The sequence below is a fragment of the Melanerpes formicivorus genome, unplaced genomic scaffold (genome assembly GCF_026170545.1).
Source record: "Melanerpes formicivorus ecotype bairdi unplaced genomic scaffold, bMelFor1.0.p_v2 SCAF_35, whole genome shotgun sequence".
NCBI classification, from domain to species: domain Eukaryota; kingdom Metazoa; phylum Chordata; class Aves; order Piciformes; family Picidae; genus Melanerpes; species Melanerpes formicivorus.
Window position 1 is genome coordinate 3,201,083 of NW_027142387.1, and position 24,453 is coordinate 3,225,535.

Consider the following 24,453-nt stretch of genomic DNA (forward strand, 5'->3'; position numbering starts at 1 on the left):
CAACTGCTGCAGGGGAGAGCAACTGCTACAGTGTAGCCCCAGATATAGGCCAAACATATGCATGCTAGTACACTGCAAGTGGCTTGTAGCTTCTACTGTGCCCAAAGCCTCCCTAAAGGGAGTCCATCTAAGCGTTCACCATGGTAGCCACCTTCAATTTTGTCATAGCTGGGTGCAGTGCCTCCTAGAGGGAACTGAAGGAATTCTGCTTAAAAAGGTCTCCCACCTTCAACTAAGGAGGGCAGAAGGAAAACCTGAACGAGATGTCAGGTTTATGCTGAGGGTAGTGAAACACTGGCAGAGGTTGTCCAAACAGGTTGTAGATGCCGCATCCCTGGGAACATTCCAGGTCACGTTTGACAGACCTCTAGTTGAAGATGTCTCTGCTCACTGCAGGATGACTTTTAAAGATCTCTTCCAACTCAGTCCATTCTATGACTTTGTGTTGGCCCAGCCTTGCCTCTGTTGTTTGTGTAGTTTTTGAGCTACTGCCACCACACCTAGAAGTTGGAGGGGAACACACGCCCTCCGAAACTACATTTCCCAGGGTTCTCCGCCCCGCTCCGTTTCCTGCCCCTCACATGACCGCTTGCTGGCCGCGCCATGGCGGAAGCGGAGGATAAGGTAGAGGCCGTGAGGGCACTGCCCCGCTGGAGAGGGCGAGCAGAGGAGTGGAGGGAGCGAGGGACCGGGACGGCCCCTGGGAGCAGGGGGCCGAAGGCACAGCGCGAGTGTGCGGGGCAGAGGCTGCCAATCAGCCTTACGCACCGTGCGGGGGCCGGCGGCGGTGCGGGAGCGGCGGGTTGGAGCCTTGCTGCGCCGGGCGGGGGCGAGAAGATGGGAGGTGGCGTTTGCGGGACTTCGTCTCCCTCGCCGCGCTGCGCGGATGGGGCTGCCCGAGGCTGCCTCTCGGGTTTTGTTTAAAAATCCCTGTAGAAGGGCGAGGAGGGACGCAAGCCTTCAGGGCTCCGCTCTTTAGATCTAAACACACGATGCAGGAAGCTGGGGCTAGGCAGGAGGGAGGGGTTTAGGCACGAAGCTGGCACCGCTGTAGAGTCGGGATTAATGAGTTGAAGGGTTTGTCTGAAACAGGTTAGAAAGTGTCGTTTACCCGGTGGCAGAGGAGACATGAGCAGGTCCATCTCAACCGGGGAGTTTTCTTCTGAGGCACAATTTGAGGAGTTGTGTTTGTGACCTGCGGTTCCCTGAAGGGGATTCCTCCTCTGCTTGCTTAGGCCACTCACTCCCGAGGGGAAAAAAGAAAAAAGAAAGAAAAAGAAAGAAAGGAACCCCCCCCCAAAAAAAAAAAAAAACACCCGAAAACAAGAAGGGAAGTTCCCAGTCCTTTCAGATACTTTCTCCACACTTCTTTGCTGAGCCAGGCCGTGGGCACACACCTAAGATGTGTGGTGTTTGTCTGCCTTGAATGCCTGAAGGTGGGAGCTTAAGAATTGCCTCAAGGAAATTTGTCTTAACTGGAAATTGGTGTCTGGTTTCCACCTTCCTGCTGTCAGGGCTTTTACTGGGCAGGGTTGGCTTCTTTAAGGGAGGCTTCATCCCCTGCTTTGGTGAGGTTTTAGCTGTGGGAGCATTTGAAAGAGTTTTTGGCATAAACCCAACTCTGACAAGTCTTATCCTTCCTAATAATGTAAAGGATTAGAGCAGCCTGTGTTTTCACCTGTTTGGACTATAGGGTTAAAGTTACCTTGTTCATTTCTGTTTACTTCCTGTGGGGAGCATCCCTACTGAAAGGAATGTGTTTGTTGTGCATATAGGTTTCTTTGAAATACAGGTTTCATGTTTTTCCCCTTGCAGCAGCTTTATGGGCCTGAACATATAGTGGGTAGCATCTGATGCTTGTGAAAGCAGGGAATGGAAAACTCTATATCCATTATACTGGAAAGTTAGCTTAAGAATTTCTTGAGAAGGTTATGTTTGGTCTGGTGAGAGATCACTTCATATTTTTGTAGTTTCCTCATCTGTGTTCCCTTTCTCCATTCACAGGCTACTTGAGCAACTGCATTGACATGACAGTCCCTCCTTACTGCAGGGGGGTTGGACTGGATGACCTTTAAAGGTCCCTTCCAACCCAGTGCATTCTCTGATTTGCCAGCTGGCTGAAGTGTATTGCTGATTTTCCCCTAGAGTTTAAGACCTACCAATAACGGCTATTCCTACATGGTTTGGAATTCTGATTGTCTACAAATCCCTGTTGAGGGATTTCCTTTTCACAGTTACAAGGCCTAAAAAGTAGCAGTGGGGATAATCCTCTTGGTTGATGTATTTGGAGAGAGAGAAGAACCTGACGAAATCCCAGGGCAGTTGTAACTACAGTTTACTCTTCCACTTTGCCTCTCTGAATGGAGAACTCAGGCAAAAAGCTATTCATAGTAAACTGTTAATGAAGTGAGTTAGTAGGTAAATGCCAATTTTAAGTACCTTCAGCTACAGTTTCTGCATTTTTTCCTAGGCCAAGCCCTCCCCCTGGATTATTGCATGCTATTTTCTGTGGTAAAACAGAAGCCATAAAGCATTTGCCTGAATTTGTATGCCATTTATGAAATTCAGTAGCTGCAGTTGCAGTGGCTTGTGAATATGGTAGGGATACCAGTGTATGTGTCTTCAATAAAAACATTGATACTTTCATGGTTCACACAGACTGATTATTTAAATCAACTATTGGTTTGATAGGTCACTGTTTTCCAAGGATTCCTTTACACTTAACTTGCAACTTGGATTAGTATTTATTAAGGGAGTCAGGTGAAGGTGAAGATCAGCAAGTGGCCTGTTACTCCATCCTGCATGTGTATGTCTGTCTACATGGTGTTAGCTCATCCTGAAAATTATCGTCATGGACTTTCCTTACATTTTTGTTCTCCTCAATAGCCAAAGCAATTAGAACTGTGGGTGCAAATTAAGTGGTGTTGCTGCACTGGAAAGTCTTGTGTATGAGCAAAAATACCAGTTGTTGCATGTGCCTTCTTTTTTTTTATTTTTTTCTTATTTTTTCCTTTTTTTTTTCTTTTTTTTAAATTATTTTTTAATTTTTTTAAAATTTTTTGGTTTTTTAATCTTTTTTCTTTTTTATCTTTTTCTTTTTTATCTTTTTTCTTTTTTATCTTTTTTCTTTTTTATCTTTTTTCTTTTTTATCTTTTTTCTTTTTTATCTTTTTTCTTTTTTATCTTTTTTCTTTTTTATCTTTTTTTCTTTTTTATCTTTTTTTTATCTTTTTCTTTTTTCTCTGTTTTCTTTTTTCTCTGTTTTCTTTTTTCTCTGTTTTCTTTTTTCTCTGTTTTCTTTTTTCTCTGTTTTCTTTTTTCTCTGTTTTCTTTTTTCTCTGTTTTCTTTTTTGTCTGTTTTCTTTTTTGTCTGTTTTCTTTTTTGTCTGTTTTCTTTTTTGTCTGTTTTCTTTTTTGTCTGTTTTCTTTTTTCTCTTTTTTCATTTAGGAGAACAGGTTATTATTGTCACTTTTAAAATACGTCTCTCTGTTGTTACAATCTGCAAATTTTATGAAAATATCAAAATGGTACTGGTAATAGTTTTGATATATAAAGTAGTTGAGTAAGCAGCTCTTGATTCTCAGGAGACATAGGCAAGGTTTTTTTAATGTCCAGTAGGCTGGTAGTGTTCCACCACGATATTTTAGTTCTGTTCTCATTTGGTTAGTGTTCAATAGATTTTAAGATTCATAATGATTATATGTAATAAAATTGTAATTTCCTGAAAGATAACAGCATCTTGTGGGTAGAGACTGTGAGACTGATAGAGGAAGAGTCAAACCTAAGCTAGAAAGGATGCCAGGATTTACTCCATCTTGACTCATATGTTCTTTCTACTTGCAATTTCCCAACTAATGTCAGGAGTACAGACTACACAGTTAACCCTTCCATGGGATGCATGATTTAGAGGTGGAACTGGTTGTAGTCAGTAGAATGGAGGAAACACAGCAGTAATGATGGTAACACCTTGCATTGAGTTTCAAGTAGCAAGCAGAAGTATTGCTTTTCCTGTCTGTTCTGATGGTCATTACGGTCACTAAAGGGGAACCTCCGCTGATACAAAGGAGATACTTGCTTTTTACCTAGAGGTCATAATCTATGCATTTTATAAACACAGAAACTATATAAATGTGGCAAACTAAAAGTGACACTGGTGGTCAGTGCATTAAATTTTCTTCCCTTTCCACTTTTCTTTAAACTATTTGGAACTGTATTTTTTTGTCTATGGTGGGGCGGTTTGCCTTCTCTGGTGATATTCTGTAGCCATTTGTCTTACTAAGACTTCCTAAGATTTGAAATGCTGCCTTCTCTCTTGCTCATTCTTTGTTTATATCATATTTTCTTGTTAAAATGCTTACATTCACTGTCAGTGTATTAGTTGTAACCTTTTATTGCTATTGATAACGATAAGTACGTTAAGTAAATCTTCATTTTGCTGACCTCCTTGAGGAGACATTGCATCAGCAGATTTTCTCAGTGGACAGGTGAGAGATTAGCAGGAGTTGACTTGGAAGATTTTTTTTCTTGTAGGACAGTAAGAATTATTGTCTTGCCAGACAGAGATATTTTAAAGGTACAGTTTCTTCAAAGACAAGAGAATCCACATAGCTTGGATTAACATGGGATGGGAAGGAAAACCTCACTAAATGCCACATTTCTGTGGAAAATGGCTTGAAATTATTTAAGTGACAAATAAACCTCTTGTCAGCTGTATATTTGAAAGCTAAAGATAGTTTGTGGTTAACTTGAGAATGCTATTCTGACTTGCATGTCAAGACATGGGTGGTTGCTTTGCAAAGCTTGCTATTCTCAGATGATCCAGTCACTCTTTTAGGGTAACTGACAGTAGTGTCACAGTCAACTGATGCCACTGAGTCTCAGCGTGGCACTGGATTGCAAGTGCAAGCATGAATTGGATATGAATGGAAAGGTTGGAAGGTCTGAAAGTTGAATTTCTTCCACTTCCGGACGATCGGGTTGAGTGCTTGTGGGTAAGAATTAGAGGGAAGACTGGCAGGGCAGACATCCTGGTTGGAGTCCATTATAGACCACCCAACCAGGAGGAAGATGTTGATGAAGCATTCTGTAGGCAGCTTAGGGCTGTCTCAGGATTGCCTGACCTTGTTCTCATGGGCGACTTCAACCTGCCTGACATCTGCTGGGATCTCAACACAGCAGAGAGGAGACAGTCTAGGAGGTTCTTAGAGTGCATGGAGGACAGCTTCTTATCCCAGGTGCTGCGAGAGCCTACCAGGGGTAAGGCTATGCTTGACCTCCTCCTCACCAACAGGGAAGGGCTGGTGGGTGATGTGGTGGTCGGAGGCTGTTTAGGGGCCAGTGACCATGAGATAATTGAATTTTCAGTATTCGGTCAAGCTAAGAGGGGCAGCAAGAAGACCTCCACTCTGGACTTCTGGAGGGCAAACTTCGGGTTACTCAAGGAACTAACTCAGAGGGTTCCTTGGCATAAAGCCCTTAAAACTAAAGGGGTGCAGGAGGGCTGGACCTGCTTCAGGGAAGAACTCTTGAAGGCACAGGAACAGGCTGTGCCAATGTGCCGCCAGGGCAGACGGCCAGCTTGGATGGTTAATGAACTTTTAATAGAACTAAGGGAAAAAAAGAGGGTGTATCATCTTTGGAAGAAAGGTGAGGCAACCCACAGAATGTTTAAGGATGTTGCTAAATCATGTAGGAAGAAAATTAGGGAGGCAAAAGCACATTTGGAGCTTAAACTGGCCTCTGCTGTGAAGGACAACAAAAAGTCCTTTTATAAATACATTAATAGCAAGAGGAAGGGCAAGGACAACCTCCACTCCTTGGTGGACATGGAGGGGAAAGTTGTATCAAAGGATGAGGAAAAGGCAGAGGTACTCAACACTTTCTTTGCCTCAATTTTTACTAGCAGGACAGAACATCTTCCAGACAGCTGGTCTGCAGAGCTGGCAGAAGGAGCCAGGGAGCTGCACAGTTTCCCTATGTTCCATGAGCAGATAGTTGGAGCTCTCCTCAGCCGCTTGAATCCCCACAAGTCCATGGGACCAGATGGAATCCATCCTAGGGTGCTGAGGGAGCTGTCAGAGGAGCTGGCCAAGCCGCTCTCCATCATTTTTCAGCAGTCCTGGCTCACTGGAGAGGTCCCAGAAGACTGGAAGCTGGCCAGCGTGGTGCCCATCCACAAGAAGGGCTGGTTGGATGAGCCAGGGAATTATAGGCCTGTCAGCCTGACCTCAGTGCCAGGCAAGATCATGGAACAGGTCATCTTGAGTGCAATCACACAGCACTTACAGGATGGCCAAGCATGGATTTAGGCAGCATGGCCCAGCCAGCATGGATTTAGGAAGGGCAGGTCCTGCCTGACCAACCTGATCTCCTTCTATGAGCAGGTAACCTGCCTGGTGGATGTGGGGAGGCCTGTGGATGTAGTCTACCTGGACCTCAGAAAGGCCTTTGACACCGTTCCCCATAGCAAACTCCTGGCCAAGCTGTCAGCCCATGGCTTGGAGGGGAGTACACTGTGACGGATTAGGAACTGGCTGGAGGGCCAAGCCCAGAGAGTGGCGGTGAATGGTGCCACATCCAGCTGGCGGCCAGGCACTAGTGGTGTGCCCCAAGGATCAGTGCTGGGCCCTGTGCTCTTTAACATCTTTATTGAGGATCTGGATGAGGGCATTGAGTCGATCATCAGTAAATTTGCGGACGACACCAAGCTGGGGGCAGGAGTTGATCTGCTGGAGGGTAGAGAGGCTCTGCAGAGGGACCTCGACAGGCTGGACAGATGGACAGAATCCAACAGCATGAGATTTAACACATCCAAGTGCCGGGTTCTGCACATTGGCCACAACAACCCCATGCAGTGCTACAGGCTGGGGTCAGAGTGGCTGGAGAGCAGCCAGGCAGAGAGGGACCTGGGGGTACTGGTTGATGGTAGGCTGAACATGAGCCTGCAGTGTGCCCAGGCAGCCAAGAGGGCCAATGGCATCCTGGCCTGCATTAAGAACAGTGTGGCCAGCAGGAGCAGGGAGGTCATTCTGCCCCTGTACACTGCACCTCGAGTACTGTGTCCAGTTCTGGACCCCTCAGATTAGGAAGGATGTTGACTTGCTGGAGCGTGTCCAGAGAAGGGCAACAAAGTTGGTGAGGGGTTTGGAACACAAGCCCTATGAGGAGAGACTGAGGGAGCTGGGGCTGCTTAGCCTGGAGAGGAGGAGACTCAGGGGTGACCTTATTGCTCTCTACAACTATCTGAAGGGAGGTTGTAGGCAGGCGGATGTTGTTCTCTTCTCCCAGGCAACCAGCACCAGAACAAGAGGACATAGTCTCAGGCTGCGCTGGGAGAGGTTTAGGTTGGATGTTAGGAAGAAGTTCTATACATAGAGAGTGATTGCCCATTGGAATGGGCTGCCCGAGGAGGTGGTGGAGTCACCATCATTGGAGGTGTTCAGGAAGAGACTTGATGGGGTGCTTGGTTGCATAGTTTAGTTGTTTAAGTCGGTTGGATTGGTTGATGGGTTGGATGTGATGATCTTGAAGGTCTCTTCCAACCTGGTTTTATTATTATTATTATTATTATTATTATTATTATTTATTATTATTATTAAATATTTTAAAAGTACTTTAAAAGGGGAGAATACTGCTCAGCTACATACAAATGTATTTAGCTAATTTCTCCTTTGTGTCATTTACAGGAAACCAGATCTAATGAGGAATCAACAGATGAATCTGAGGTAAGCCTGCTTAAAAAGCTTCATGCTTGAACCTGGAGTGAAAAATGCTGCCTCATTAGTTGGTTTTAGAAGTTTTGCTGGTATTGTGTAGCAAGGGGTGTTAATATGGGTTTAAATTATTAAAAAAGAACTGTTATTTGCTATTAGAAACTTCTTTAGGTTTAAAAAAAAACCAACCAACCAACCCACGATCCCCTCTCTATAGTAAAATGAATTATTTTAAGAGACAAATTCAAGTGGTTGCACTTCTGTTTTGATCAAATGAAAATTTAATTGTCAGTATAATTATATATGCAGTAATACTACATTCAGGTAGCTACTGTATTATGGTAATAGATTCATAGGCTAGATTTAATCATGTTCTGTAGAGTCTCTGTTCTTGAAATGACATTTTGTCAAAAATTGTCTCCTGTTCTGGAGAGGTCTGCCTGCCCTGCTGTAGATGCTGGAAAACACGGGTTGGGGCTGAGGAGAGGAAGGGAGCTATTGAGGGTTCAAGAATTTGTCTGTGAACAGCAATGTGGTAACTCCAAACCTGCCTCCTTTGAGGGAACCATGAGGTATCTGGAAAGGGCTACTTCAGTGTGCTCTAGGATGGCTACAAGAAGGAAGAAATAATCATGGCTGAGCAGCTTCAGTGGTGGCTACCAGCAAGGACAGGTGATGCAGAGCAGGGTATTATCCATTGTATAACGAAGTGACAGTGGCTCCTAGACTTCCCAAACTTCAATGGCACTTGCTGTTGGGAAGATTTTCTTTTTTTATTGGGATCAATCTTCAAATGTGGGATCCAGGTTTAAGCACTAAGGAGGCAGAAATCCTAATATCCCAGACAGTGGGTACTGCAGAGACTGCAGTGGTCGATTCAGCAAGAATCTTTTTGTAGCTACTTGGTTTCTTGTGGGATTTCTTTTTTTTCCCCTCTGCTCTGCATGAGTGGTAGTCTCCAGTGGTACCATACAGCATTGCTGCTGAGGAGCAGGCATTTCTTTGGCCTTACTGTGTGAGAACAGCCCCTAGGTCAGACATTTTTTGCCTAGTGTGGAATGTTTGAATTCTAGATGTTGCTTTGTGATGTTCTGTGGCATAGACAATGACTGGAGAACTACTCAGTGTTTGGTAGAACCGCAATCCTCTCAAGGATTGACATTCACAGGATAGTGGACACAAATGCTGACTTGCTGAGCAAATACTTGCTGAGTCAGATTTTTTTCTTTACAGCCTATTGCAAGTGAGAACTTCTTTTAATGGCCTTTTTAATGGCCTTTCAACATTTCAGCCCATAGTAAATCAATATTTACAGCAGAATTAATCATAAATGTGTTGCCAGGTTGTTGGGAGTTTATTTGGTTTTTCCTTAAGTGAAAATAGGCATCATGTAGCTTTCACACAATTGAAAGTCATGAAGTTTCAGCAAGACCTTTGCTAATTTTTAAGAAAAAATTAATTTTGCATGTGAGGTGAAAAGGAAAATTTCATATTGAGATCTTAATAAAAATATAATTGTCATTCTAATGCATGTGAACACATTCTTCATGAGTTGTCTTTGAGTAGTAGGTCCAGTCTGTAGTGCCTTGATGCTGTGCGGGTAGCTGATAAAATAAAACTTCAAAGCCATGTTTAGAAGTACTTCAAGGAAGTAGTGAACAATTTTCACAGTCTCAGCATTTACATTGCTTGCTAGGCTATTCATAGTGATCATTCAGATAGAAACCAAAAATAGTGTTAGAATCAGAAAGTCTCAATGCTGTCAGTGTTTGCTTATATTATGTAAATTATGATCAGAGTTAAGAGTGAGCTGATGGGTTTGCTCTTAGCTCCTGGGATCATAAAACTGTATTATTTCTTTGGAGTGGCCCAGAATTTGAATGGTCAGGGATTGATTTTATGGTGGCAATACTAGAATTGAGACTTTAATCCTTGCAGCCTGGCTGCAGTTTTACCCATTACAAAATACAATATTTATGGCATAGATATTATAGACATCTTATAGTAATTAAGATTTTTGCATGTGCAGTTGGTCTTGCACTTAATTTAGATTCTCCCCATAAAACTGGAAATTACTACTTTGACTTCAGGGGACATGTGATACCTTTTGTTGAAGGATTTTTTTTCTTAATATCCAATCTAACCTCTCCCAGTACAACTTGAGGCCACTTCCTATTGTCCTACCACTTCTTACTTGTTACAAGATACCAACTCCCACCTCACTACAGCCTGTTCTCAGGTAGTTGTAGAGAGCAATGAGGTCTCTTCTCAGCCTCCTTTTCTCCAGACTGAATAACCCTGGTTCCCTCAGCCACAAGTTGTGAGACTTGTGTTCTGGAATGCTCACCATCGTTGTTGCCATTCTCTGGACATGCTCCAGCAAGAAAATACCCTTTTTGTAGTGAGGAGCCAAAACCTGAATGCAATATTTGAGAAGCAGCCTCACCAGTGCTGGTGGAGGAGAAGGACAGTCACTTCCCTGGTCCTACTTACCACATTATTCTGATACAGGCCAGGATGTTGTTGACCTTCTTGGTCACAAACACACAGTGTTTTGTTCTATGTAGCAATTCTTTTAGTATCTTTCTTTTAGTAGCTCCTCGTAAATAAGATGCTAACTCTAACTACCTGCTTGGTTTGTTTCAAATGATGGGATGTTTATTTGCAAAGACTTAATTTTAGAGTCCTTAGATTTGGCATTCTGCAAACATTGACTCTCTTGAATGTACATCAGCTAAGAGCCCTTCATTGTAAGTTTTATTCCAGCTCTTGCTTCCCACTAAATTGAATTCCTAAGAGATGGTGCGTGAGTTCAGATGTTCAGCAGACCTTCCTGTGTGGAGATAGTGCTAGTTACTTGTGTCAGCACTTCTAGATGCATAACAGATTTTCCCTGGTAACCACAGAACAACTTACACTTTTATTTCATATCCATATATATGATATTAGATAATATAAGCTTTTTCATCCTATAGACGGACAGCTATATATTATACCATGATATGATTATGGTGCAGTATATCTAACACAGTCTTTTACTTTTCAAGAGGGAAAAAATCTGCTTAAAATATGTACAGTCTATATTGAATTTCTGTGTTCAAATTCATTTTCTTCCTTGCAATATCTTGGTTTCTGTAAAATCTTACTTCTCTCAGTTGAGCTATTTTCTGCCAGGCAGATACTTGTATTTCCCCAGCTAGTTAGCAAAATATGACACTAGTAAATGTATAAATACATAGTTAAGCTTCAGTACCAGTGCACCATGTTGGTAAGGTGAAGTGTATGTTGGTATTTTGCTTGTACTTAAGTTAATGCTGCTGCTCAGCTTGTAGTTTTGTCTTTGACAGTTTTGCTTTAATGAGAGAATCCTGCTATATTGTGTAACAACTGTTGTGAAGTGATTTAAACATTTTTATTTTCATTTAAAGCAAGTGATCTTTAAAACATGGAATAGCTGCACTACGGTTGTGCACACCAGCACGTACTGTGAAATGCACTCATGAGTCACATTCTGTGAAGAAACTGGTTTTGTATCAGCTTATTGAAGAGCCAGCTTGAGTCTCCCTGAATCTCCATGCTGTTCTGCACTGTGTTGCTCTAGAGGGTGTTTATTTACAGTGCATTGTAGTTACACGGTATGGCAGAGTCACGGTTCGTTATGTTACACTGTGAAATCTTGTGAGGTCAGGTGAATTGCCATTTTTGTTTACACTCTGTAATGGTGCGCAGAATGTTTCCATTGAGACTTGATTTGTACTAATCAAAGCATGTCTTGCACTCTGGAAAATTGCTAATCTGTATAAGTTAGTTATTTCAGGTAACTTGCATGGAGCAGAAATATGTTTGGAAATATGCTTCAGGGTCCCAGGACCCACACCTTCTGTCTCAACCTCAGACTGCCTGTGTGCAGGATGTGTTCATCCTTTCTGCATGGGTTAATTACGGTCTGCCTCTTTATTGCCTGCATGCCTCCCACCCTCATAAAACGGAACAATAATTTCCTACTCTTGAGAGGTAAAGACAGGGTTTCAAACCCCATGTGTGAGTGTGAGGTACTGATAACATTCAAGTCATGACGTCTCAAAACCCAGAAACTTCCTACTTGAGGGAACTGAAATGAAGTTACCATCCTGGAATATGGTTAGTTACTTGTTGCTCCTTTCTAACTTGCTGATGGGCCTGTGTGCAGAATGCCCTCTCCAGTATCATCTTTACAGGGAGCACCTTTTCAAGAACAAGTGTCACTGAAACCATCAAATGAGTACTATGTCCCATGAGATGATCCTGTGATTATGTGAGGAGTTTCACTGATTTTAATTTTTTTTTGTAGGTGCTGCACTGTAGTGTTACGTTTTCTGGTTTGTGTTGGTGGACTGTTAAAGGAAACCACCAGAAGAAGAGTCAGGAGAGTGCAGATGCTGATTTTCTGCAAAAAGATACTTTAAATAGTTTTCTTTGTGTATTTTTTTAGGAAAAAATTTGCATTAATATTTACATTGCCTTATTTTACTGGGTGTTTGTGTGTTAGTCATCAGTGCTCTGTACATTTCCAGTCAAAGGGATTTAGCTTATTCTTGTAGTTATTCAAACATTATATTAATAAATTCTGTTGAGAGTTTGTAGAGAGAAAAGTGTTGTAGAAATTCTTGATTAACCCAGTTCTCGGACAGTTTATGGTGGTTTAAGAATGTCCTTCAGTGATACACTTTTACATTGATAGTGGCTTCCTCTTTAGGGTTTTAAAAACTGATCAGAGGAGAAACACAGTTAAAAACCATGAAAACCTTAACAGGCAGCTAAAAAGGCTTGATGTTTTCTTTTCCTTTTCGGTGCACTCCAGATCTTAGTCTTGTTAGATTGGGTCTGTATTAGGTCAAAGCAATTAAATCTTTTCAAGTAAATAAAGCATCTGGTAAAAAAGGCTCCCTGTCATAGTCTGTTTCCATCAAAATGTTCTCTTAACATGGAGTGTGGAGCATTGGGCTGGAAGAGGTGAGTCCTCCTGTGGATAGTAGCTTTTGAAGGGGCATCACCATTGCAACAAAAATAAATGGCTGAAAGGTAGGTTTGGCTACTGCACCCCAGTCCAGCTTGCCTTTTTTCATCTCCTGTCTGACCTTTGACAAAGAACTTTATCATGCCTCTTTATTATTGAATAGCTCTCCACTAGGTTGCCATTTTTTCTGTTCCATTTGTTTTAAGAATATAAAATGGGAGAAAAATGTTCAAAAAAGCATATTTTCTTTAGCATACCTGAGCAATCTGAAGAGAGATTGCTTCCCCCTGCACGGCTTTAAGTGAAAGTGGCCTTTTAAATGGAGAGAATGGAAAGGAAGGATATATAAATTCCGGACAGAAAGATCTTCTCCTTATTAATGAGAAAATGTATCATGCAAATAATTTATCAATTTGAGTCAGTAGGATGAACATAGTAAATTATTTATTGAAGTTTAAATGGAATCTTTTCATACATTAATTTGAAAAACAAGTTTGCAGTGACTAGTAACTAACATTATAATATACATCGTTAGAGGATTGACTTGCAGGAGAAATGGATTATTGCTATATTCTTTTAATACCTTCTGGTTTTGAGTGAAAATTAGATACTTCATTTAATGAGCTATTAATATTAACCAGAAGTGCCTGTTCTATCTCAGTGTTGTGGAATACATAAAAAAGTAAAAATGCTGCTGTGCATGTTACATAAATTAAATGCGATTGCAAAGCGAGCGTGGTTACCAAGTATGCAGATGTGGCTTTTCTAAAATGCTAAATGTACTCTTCTGGGTAGAATAACACTCTGGGCTGAAAAAAGGAAAGGAGCAGGCAAATTCAGCTGTTTCCCATCTGGCTCACTGTGGTGAGTGGGTGAACTTTGAAAACTGCTGTCCCCGAAACCGTGCTGTAGAGTTTTCATCTGCAGTACATCACAAGGTGGCAACCAGGCTGCTTGAGTAGTGTTCACAAGGGAAACAAATGTTTGCCCAAGTTCCTTACTCAGCAGAAGGGAAATACAAGTGGACATGTGTAGCTTCATTGAGGTTTGAACTGCTTTTGGATTTTTCAGTGCTGGAATTGGATTTGGACATTTGAGATAAAATAGCCCATCCTGTGCTGCCTCTGTATGGTGCACTTTGTGAATGGGCTGATGCTGTTCTTTTGAACACTGAAGTGGAGTTGAAAGTTTTCAGGTGTTCTTTGCCATAGAAGATATTGATGGGAATTGTACTATATGGATTCCTAATATTTAATTTTTTTTAACACACCAGTTATGATAACTGCTCATGCCCAGTGTGTCATGTGTGTGTTACTTCTACTTCACAGCTTGGCTGGCGCCCAGCTCTTTCAGACCTGTAGGAGTGACTCTTCAATCTGTGTTCCCCAAATACAGTGTGACATTCTCTATTGCTGCAACAGTTTTGCAAAGAAATAAAATGCTCTCCGCTTTGCTTTTCATCTATGTGCCATTTCATACTGTGAATGCAGCCCATTTTGATACATATTCACAGGCAGCCATATCATCTTAATTCCTTGCTCTTGTTGAATGCCTGCATTTTCCCAAAGAGGTCAAGGTATTAAATAAATCCCTGCAGAAAATGCATGGGGAGAACAGAAAACTGCTGTGTGAAATTTTACCATCCTAATCCATATTTACAAATTTTACAGCCAGGTACTGGGGAAGTATTGGTGATTTGCCTTATGAGGAATCATAAAGGAACTGGATGGGAGGTTATTCATTTCACTTCCTTCACTGAACTAACATTACTGTATTTTCACCATAGAATCAGGGGAGAATATTTTTAGCAGCATAAGCCACAAATGTGTTTTCATGGTTTGGAAATGTCAGTCTTCATGCCTTTTGTGGTCTTGTGTAGCAATAGTTGCAGAATAGAATCTAATTCTCATACAGGTTAGAAACTTAAATAGTTTTTTACGATTTATTCCAAATGGTTGTAACATTTATTAAAGAACAAAACAAAAACCAAACAAAAAAGGAATATTGTAATTCTGTTAATGCAGTATAGGTAAAAAGTAAACTCGGCTCTCTTCCACATCGAAATACATGCTAATTGTGTCCCTGGCATGGCCAAGTCTGTCTTCACTAATCCAAGGTATAAAATAATATATACCAACTTCCTTTCTGGATGAAGGAAAGTTGAAACTGTATCTAGTTCAGACTGTCTTTAAAGAGTAAGAAGATGGCTGGACTTGATGATATAAAAGGTCTTTTCCCATCATAATAATTATGTGATTCTAAGATGGGATTCCTGGAAGGCACACTGGAAGGTGTTGGAATTGACATGGAAGTCCAGGCTGGGAGAGTTTTGTGAGGTGTTTGAGAAGAGCTAAGTTCTATTTTCTCTAGCTTGTTGAAGAGTCCTTCAGCCTTAAAAGTGGAGATTAAGGGTGACACTGGGAGCCAGCACTCTTAACCTGTTGGCTTTGGATAGCTGGATGATAGGTGGGATTGACTGGTGCTTTGCAGGCAGGACACCCCATTCGGCCTCCACCTGACGTAACATTGTGATGAGTGGAGTCACTTAATTCAGTTTTGAATTGCATTTCATTGTCACCCAGTCAGCAGATCCAGCCCTGCATTGCTGCAGTAAATAATTGATTGCTGTGCCTGCATCTTGCCTTGCCCTCCCAAGCAGGCTGAAGAAACTGGCCATTGTTCTGGCTGACCAAAGTTGTCCAAACTTTAGGTATTTAGGCATTATTTTCAGGGAGGAGAAGCTATACAGTTTGTCAGGCCTCATTACTGCCTTTAGGTACCAAAAATATGGGAAGTTTCAGTGGTTTAACATACAGCTATTAGAAAAAGGGGATATCTTTGTGTGGAATATGGTAAAGCAAGGAGTGAGAAATGATGCACATGGATATTCCTGAGGTGCTACTAAGAATGTGGGCATTCGTGTCTGGTCATCTGGATTACCAGAACACGTTTAGATTAAGTATGATCTGGGTAAGAGAACTAGAGGTGACAGATACTGAAATGGTGAATCTACTTGTCTGAGGGACCCAGATGGGTATTTTCTCTAAGGAATTTGGGGAGTGGGGTTTTGCAAAGCTCAAGTTGGGTTAATTCATAAATCATTGCTTCATTTTCTTCTGACCTGGGGTGAAGGGAGATAGTCTGGTCCTGACAAGGGTCTAGGATCTGAACTGGAGAGGATAAAGACTGAAAATAATAATATTATATATAATAATAACAATAATAATAATGCCAAAGGAGGCATTACAGCCCATGTAGTTCAGTTCCCAGGTGTGGTAATGAGGTGGAAGTTAAATAAAAAATGCTAGCTGTATCTTTTGTTGGGTAATAAAGGCTTCCTTGTGGAATCTTGTGAGTTATTCTAAGGTTTGTGAGGTGCTTTTTGGGCTTGTAACTAAGGTTTACATAGCCTGCAGATCTTGCCCTTGCAGGCAATGCTGGTGATAGAAAAGGTTTGCACATGGCCTGGGGGTTGGACAGTGATGTAAATCCCCACTGATGATGGGCTTCTCTCAGCAGTGTGGCTAAAAGTCAGTGGTTCTGCTTCTCAGCAAGGTACCGGCCACTTGGATAAGTACTCATTGTTCCCACACCACTTAGGGAATTTGTAGATGAAATTCTTCTCAGCCCACTGGCCCACAGGCCTTCAAAATGAAAACTGAGATCACCAATCCAACCCCCTGATGAAGACCTTATTTCCACAACAAAATTAAAGGGTGTGTTTTAGATCAAATCAAGACATGAAGACCAAAAAAGGTGATCTTGGCAGTTGAATTCTGCTGTGTATTTTGCTATGTATATGTACTTCTGTACATATACAAGTAATTCTTCCTGGAGGCAGCATCCTGGGGGTTCAGGTAATTAATTTGTTTATTAATATTTGTTGTTGAATTTCTATATGAAGTGAAGCTGACCCCAGCAGAGTGCCAAGGACATGCTCATTCCATTTTGCATTACTGAGGGTGTTCTGTGAACCTTTATTTTAACTCAGAAATAAATGGAGTTGGTTTCTTTGCTTCTACTGGAGATTTTTCATAGAGTTTGTAAGCTAATAATTCCTGAGCTTTAATAAGTTTAATTATTTTTTTTTCTTCTGGGGGATAGTGATGACTATTTAAATACATAAAAATGCTGATTCCACAGTAAGTTCTACATGGACTTCCAAAGATCTGGCCTGTATTAAACTTCAGTAGAAGTTACTGTCACAAATTGCTACATAGCTTCATCTCCCTTTTTAGCAGTTACGTTGGGTTTGGACGTTGGCACCAGAGTGTTGCTTGGGTTGTGTTTGGTTGGGTTTTGGTTTGGGTTTTTTTTAGATTTTTAGAATCTGTACCATTCATTGCCTATTCAGATACACAGAGACAGAAGACTTTTAATGGAATTTAAGCTAATTTAACTTTTTTTTTTAATAGCCTCTGAAATTGACATTAACTTGAAAGAAAGCAGGTTTATTTTGTCTTTTGGTGTTTGTCAAGATATGGCTTTTTAGGAAGATCTGTGACACTGTGGCCTTGTTGCAGCAGGGTATGAGTGTAGCTCCTTTGTAGTTGCTTGAGTGATGGACCTCAGGTATTAGAATTTAATGCTTTGCAGGGTCAAAATTTGCAGGCTTAAACATGACTAGAATAGCCAGCTCTAGTAATTGGAATTCTAGCTGGGACTGGACAGAAGATGTGCGACAAAGAGGAAGGGCACTTGCCTTATAATGTATGCACCGTTTATTTCCATAAAGGCTTTGGAAAACTTGGGGGGCAAATCATGCAGGAAGGATGACACTTTGCTGTCAGTGCCTGTAACATAATTAGAGTATTCACAATCAGTAGAGCATGTAGTTCATGTGACAGACTGTCCTGTGCACAGATCCTCTGCTGCAGGAGCAAATGTGGGCTAATGGAATAACTCTAGGAACTGCCCACAGGTTCCTTCTGGAAATCTTCTTTGTGAGGACTGGTTGCAGATTACATTTTCTTCTCATAATTCCATTGCAGTTGTTCCTGCAGGCAAGGCGAGGAAATACGGGCAGAGTATCTGAAAGAAGGTTGCAAACCTACATTTGTAAAGGCAGGTGAGCATCCCTCATGGTGATGTTGGCTGTTTGAGGCCTTACTGCACATTTTTGCAGCTCTCCTTAGTATTGTAAATCTGCTCCAGAAGAGGAGTTGGTAGCAAGGTGGTAGGTTTAGGAAGAGGAATTTGTTTTGAATTCAGAAGTTCATAAGTGACAAATGGAAGAGCTCTTAATAGGATGGCATTTGTAGTAAGTCTCTCTGGTTAGAGTATTCCATTCAATTGGAAAAGAGTTTAGGGATATGTTTATGGATACCTCTTCTTTACAGGTTCTTCACATCATAGTTTTAGCAATTTTACTGCTAGTTTCAGTAGTGAAATGTAAGTAGGAAACTAAATTGAATATGTGTTTCAAATTAGCATTGCTGTGTGGTTGAAAACTGATCATGATTTATTTTACAACAGCTTGCTGCACATGAAGCACATTACACATTTTGTTCAGTATATATTTCTTTCTCTCTTAATACATTTGTCAAGAATTTTAAAATTCAGTGTTACTGGTCTTGTTTAGCTTTGGGCTTTTTTTTCGGGCAGAAAATATGGAAGAGTTAGGCGGTAATACGAGAAACAATGCTATAAAATTTATTTTCAGATGTTTAGAATCCTCTAGGATGGTTTAAAGGACTTCTATTTAATTAAAAGTGCCATGCACTTAGTAAAAATCCATGTTAGTTGAACAATTGATTTTACTTCTTTTTTTTTTTTCCTTAAATAATAAAAGTTGTGAGTTTTTCTGTATGGGGTAAATGTCACTCTGTTTATATCTTGGCTTTGCTGCAAGTCAGGACTTGTACTATTCCTGTAGGTTGTCATAGAAACATAGCTAACTGTCAACTCAACTCAGGCTGCTGATGGTTGCATTTGTAGGTTTTCAGGATTATTAAAATTTAACAAAAATTATTGATTTGCTTTTTATTAACACTGGCTTGTGTTTACTTTAGCAGTTCAGACTGCATAAAAGGTTTTTCTCAGAGAAAAATACATTTTAAATGCTTAAACTCTGGTACTCTGAATAAGAGATCATCAGATGCATTGAGTATGTCAGGTGCAGTCTGAAGCAGTAGAGAAACCTTGCGTTTTTGCAAATCACCTTTTTCATTTCATTTTTGTTTGCAGTGAAGTTCCCCCCCTTCCCCTTCCAATTCACCTTTTAGCTTGACTTTTATTTAACATCAAAGATACCTGTCAAGAAAGCATGAAATGGGTACATCCTCATCATACCTAATATTGGAACTTTTCATTTTATTTATTTTTTTTGAAGCCTGGCAGAATGCTTCAGTGCACTGACTTTTGAAAGTATATATTTTTTTGTGTATGCATGTGTAGGGAAAAATTACTTAGTTTTCACTCATAAATAAGACAGGCAAAACTTATTTACAGTAACTTTATCTAATGGCCCATGGATGAATGCTTTTATGCAAACTACTCAGAAGACTAGAATTACCTTTTCACGTTGGTTGCACATTGGATGTCCAGACTCCGGTAACATGGGATCTTATAAAAACTAGATGGCTTGAGTTCAATTTTTACTTTTTATGGATGTATTCAGTGATTACCCACGCGTTTCAAGTGCAATCTTTGTAAGCAATGTATAAAATACAGTCATGTGTTAATTACTGTACAATGGACGCATGCTTCCTTACGCCCTCCTTCCATCACATGTATGCTTTTCCCTTTGACTTTACCTCCTCCCTCTACCCTGTAGTTATTCGTTAAGGATCTGTAAACACAAGGAATTCGGCTGATTTATATATGGTCCTGTAATTTGACATTGTCATTCTGTCTAGTAACAACTTTGTTCAGTGTTAGATTTACTGAACAATACTGTTTCTTAGTGGACATTTTGACACCTCTCTTCAGACTGCCACGTCATGGACTGCTGACATCCCTATATTAGTCTCATCTGTATTCTGTCATAAAACTCTCAATAACATTTTGGAAAGGCCTCTCTTAGCAGCATATTTATATAAGCATGAGACTAAATATTGAATGTTTCCCTAAGTCTGTGTGGCTTTCATATGTTCTGTATGATGCTATGTTTGATGGTAAGCACATATGGTAAATGGCTGTAATACATATCATGGGAAAGACTGGCTGTGGTACTCCAAAAGTAATTTGAACAAAGTATGTTTTATTAACCAGTTAACATGTCTCTTTTCCAAATTTATTTTTCACATCATTAGCTACAAGAAAATGTTGCACGAGTACAGTTCTTCTGCCATAGGCTGACACAGTGCATTTTGATTTTCTGTTCTAGAGATTGGAAAAGTTGGTGGGAGATAAAGGTGCTTTTTTACTAGAGTACTACACTGGTTACTTAGGAATAAAAGACATGTTTATTTTGGGAACCACACTCAGTGCTGATATGTTCATTAGAACTAATAGTGAGTGTAGAAAACTATTATTGCAGATACACTCTTCCCCAGTGAGGACCAGGAGGTGTATCACAGTACATTAGAGGTTGGAAGGGATCTCCAGATATCATTGGGTCTGACTCCCCTGCCAGAGCAGGATCACCTAGGGTAGTCTTCATAGGAATGCACCCAGAGGGGCTTTGAATACGGTGATACTGAATATGTTCAGAGGAGACTCCACAACCTCTCTGGGCAGCCTGTTCCAGTGCTCTGTCACCCTCACTGTAAAGTTTCTCCTTATGTTGAGGTGAAATCTTCTGTGTTCAAGTACATTTGTTTGTGTGTGTCTGTGCATGTATACTATTAACCGAGCCCTACTGAAGCTTACCAAATGTATCTCTGGCATTGTACTTTACTATACTGTCTGTTACAGATAGATGCTTATGACCAGAGAGCTATTTTGCACCTTGGAGTTTCTTTTCCTCAGAGTGACATGTTTGTTGTTATTTGATCAATGAATTTGCTGCTTGTGTTTTTTAGCTCAATCTCCTTTCTCTTCACTCTGTGCACTTGATGCATCATCTTTCTTTGCATCTAAGTGGTGATTGGTCGGTGATATCTAACATGCTTGAAAAGAAAAAGAAAAAGCTTTGGTATTGACTAGGAAATGTTCCTAACATACAGATGATATGGATGATCCATAAGACTATGCTGTCTGGGTCCTTTCCCAGACAGTTTTTCAACAGCACAATCATAGTCTATTTTTTTTCCTTTTATTTTAGCATAAACCCATTGGTGCATTTTATGCAATTAACTTATTCCTAGTGGATTCTTTTCATTTTTGTTTACAGCCTTTTGCCTCTATCCTTCCTTCAGAGGTGCAGCATCTTGTAAAGGTCTTGAAGTTTCTTGTAACCTGCATGCTTCAGCTTACAGTTAATTGTGGCTACAGTGGCATATATTGTCCAGTTTTTCATCTCCATCCCTTCTGTATTTTTCTTCTAAATTGTGAATGACAAATCTATTTAACATAAAATACACATGAACATTTTTTCCTGCTTTTTAGATCCTGACTAAATGCCTCTTACAGCTGAATTGATATGCTGCTGTGTAGTCTGTGTTTGCACACGGAACTTTCGAGTAAACAGAAACCAGTAGCAAAAAATGCACAACCCAAGCTCCCTTCAGTAATAAAAATGTGAAAGTTTGGCTTCTGATTGTAATGGCTGTTATTGAGAGATAGCAGTGATTCATCTTTGCCTGTTGCCATGTGATAGTTTTGAGGTATCTTTTAATTTATTTAGAATGAACCTCTAAATGCTTGTTTGTTTTTTCTCTTGCTCCCTTTTCCTTACACTCTTACAAACTTAGGAAGATGAGAGTGAAGAAGAACCAAAGCTGAAGTATGAACGGCTTTCTAATGGAGTGACTGAAATTCTCCAGAAGGATGCAGCCAGCTGCATGACGGTGCATGAAAAGGTATTTTGTGATTTAGTGACAGAGCAGGACTACTGCTTGGGTTTACATCTATATCTATATATACATACATACATCTGGGATTGTAGTGCAGTGTATTTCTATGTATAGTGCTGCCAAATCTAGAACAGCAGTGCAAGCTAGCACTAATACAAACAAAAATGGTGGTAAACCTGTGTTGAACAATTCACCTTTTCCCAGTAAGCAAATGAGAATTCTAGGTGCAGTATTTGTTAGGTGGGATGTTTTCATAAGATACTAGGAAAATTCTGACTCAGATTTAGTTGCAGGCAGTAGCATGAACTAGTACTGAGATACAGTCCCAATTTCCTTTTATTTGGAAAGGAAGTTGGCGTATACTGTAATTATTTGTACTCTCTGGATTACTGAAAATGAATTTGATCATTCCAGGGGCCAGCTTAGCATATATTCAGCTGTGGAAGACAGCTGAGTTTTTGTTAATACAGTGTAGGAAAAAGTAAGTAAAATATTCCCTTTTTTGTTTGTTTGGGGCTTTTCTGGGAAATACCATACTAACGCTTCCCTATTCCTCTTTCCTGGTTCAATATGTTAAAAACAAGGAGAGGGAATTTACACACTCTTAATACTGGTAAGGTTTGAGATGAAAGTGCTGGACGATGCAAAGACAAGGCATTTTGCAAAGAATCTTTATTTTGTTCTTACAGGGAAGAAACTTTATACACAAATTACTTAAATAATTGATTTTTTTAAATATATATTTTCTGAGTTTTCTTTTATAAATACTGAAGAACACTAAAATATTGAGGAATGCTGAAGAGCATCTTGAAGTACGAGTGAACTAACTATTGGTATGCAAAACCTAATGACTGTTTTCTGAATGTGTAATTTTTAACAACCCGTAGTAGCTCCTTAGCAGTTATTGTTGAGGGATCTCTCTCTATTATTTAGCTATATTTTTATATTGACTTGTGCTGTGGATCTTTTACTCAAAGGTCTGTTGCCATGGCTCAAGAGGCTCTTAAGATGAAGGTTGTATTTTAACTGTGCGAATGAAAACAATAAGTCTTTTTAAAATGTTTTTGACAACTTAGAATTACACAGATATTTGGAAAATTGGTAAGCATTTCCTCCTGGTCTGTGGCCTGTTTGTGTCAGATTTTTACCCTGAGCCTCAGGTAAATTCTGAAAGCTGAGAGGTAAACAGGATTTTTCTGTAAGGATGTGCACAGATAGAGCTTTAACTACAGTGTGACAATACAACAAAGCTGTTTAAGTACCCCAGCACTTTTAGTTTTCCAGCAAACTAGAAACACTATTTATGAGAAGGATCAATATTGTTGGAAGCCAGGTACTGGAGTCTTTCAGGAATAGGTTTCTTGCAACAGAGAGCTTGAAAATGAAGCTGGGTTATAGGTTTTGTGAGAGTGTTTTCTGGTTTGTTTTGGTTTTTTCTCTCTGCAAGAGCAGGAAAAGCTCTGCTAAGGAGCCATCATTAGTGAAATTACACAGTTCTGTGTAAAATATGCCTCTGATTAAAGCAGTCTAAGTTTGCTGGGAATCCTGAAAATCTGGCTTCTATATTCAGACTAATTTCCCCTCAGAATTATTACTATTATTTTTTTCTTTTAACTGCTAAAGCATCATATTTTCACCAGGCTTGCTGTCTGCACTGGATGACTAATCGTCATGGCACCTGGTGCATTCAAGCAGGCCTGTGCAGTGGAATAGTCATACCTAGTTATGTCTGCACACCTGATGTTTTATTAACCAGTATTGATTTTTTTACCCAGGGGACTTTTTTCTTCCTGAAAAAAGGCAACCTTGCAGGAGTGAAAGGCATTGCAGGGGATGAATTTCTAATGAACACCTTCTTTCCCTTTCTTGACTCCTTTTAATGTAGCTTCATATTTTAAGTGCCTGAACTGAAATTTCATTTTAAGCAATTCCATTTTGATAAATCCTTTTAAACCTTGACTTTCTGTAAGGTTATTTTTTAAAGATTGTGCTGCCTGACTGACACGCTTAGCAGTGCCTGTAAATTTGAGCATTTCATTATAGGTTGCAATGAAGCATGGTCACATGCAGTGAAATACAGAGAATTGAGGAGCCTAGACTATTTGAGTAATGCTGAAAGGAGGGGGGCAATAAAAGAAACCTCTGTCATAAATCAAGTAGTACCGAAGTTCTTCCTTTTCTGTTTAGGTGTAGCTCACATGGTTCAATTAACAGCAGATCTCTCCAAATCAATTCCCTTCTTGTTTGTATCAAAATAAGTTTGTGATAGCACTCATTTGTGTGGAAGTTTCTTTATTCCTGAGATTACCAAGGAAAAGTGTATTTGTTTTGAGAGTGTTCAATATACAAGTGTTACTGTGTGAAGGAAAGCAAACCCAATGCTGATTCATGTGCTTAAATGCACTGTCAGAGACCTTCCATAATTCAGCAATATTTTACCAGTGGCTTACTAGTGGCCTTCTGCTGTGTTTGAATGCTTTTTAATGTGAACAATGAAGGAGAATTAAAAATACTGCTTAAAGGAAATTGTTATGATTGAAACAAAGCTGTGGAAAGGATCTAGGAGCCCTCTCAGGTCTGTGTTGGTCCTTGCTTTCACACTGCATTTTTAATTTGCTGCCACAGTCTATCAAGCAGTGTGTACGGACTGCAGGCACACCATTAGTTGTCAGTGGATGAGGGTCCTCATGACTCATTCTGACAGCTAACTTGCACTATCACCGTAATATGGGCTTGAAGCCCTGTTCTATTCTTTAGGGGCAGTTAAAATAACCTTTGTCTGTAGAAGGTGGTGTGTTTTTGTTGTTGTTTTGTTGTTTGGGGTTTTTTTTTGTTTTTTTCAACCCT

The 24,453-nt window shown here is 40.2% G+C and overlaps 1 protein-coding gene across 1 annotated transcript in view; it reads left to right on the plus strand.

Moving 5' to 3' along the window:
- The first annotated feature begins 565 nt into the window (after nucleotides 1–565).
- Nucleotides 566–24,453, plus strand: part of VPS41 (VPS41 subunit of HOPS complex) — a 107,193-nt gene continuing 83,305 nt past the window's right edge. The window contains exons 1-3 of the mRNA XM_068156861.1: nucleotides 566–624; nucleotides 7,687–7,725; nucleotides 21,505–21,612. Of these exons, the coding sequence (XP_068012962.1) occupies nucleotides 604–624; nucleotides 7,687–7,725; nucleotides 21,505–21,612 (168 nt within the window). The 5' untranslated portion in view covers nucleotides 566–603. The remainder of the gene's footprint in view (nucleotides 625–7,686; nucleotides 7,726–21,504; nucleotides 21,613–24,453) is intronic.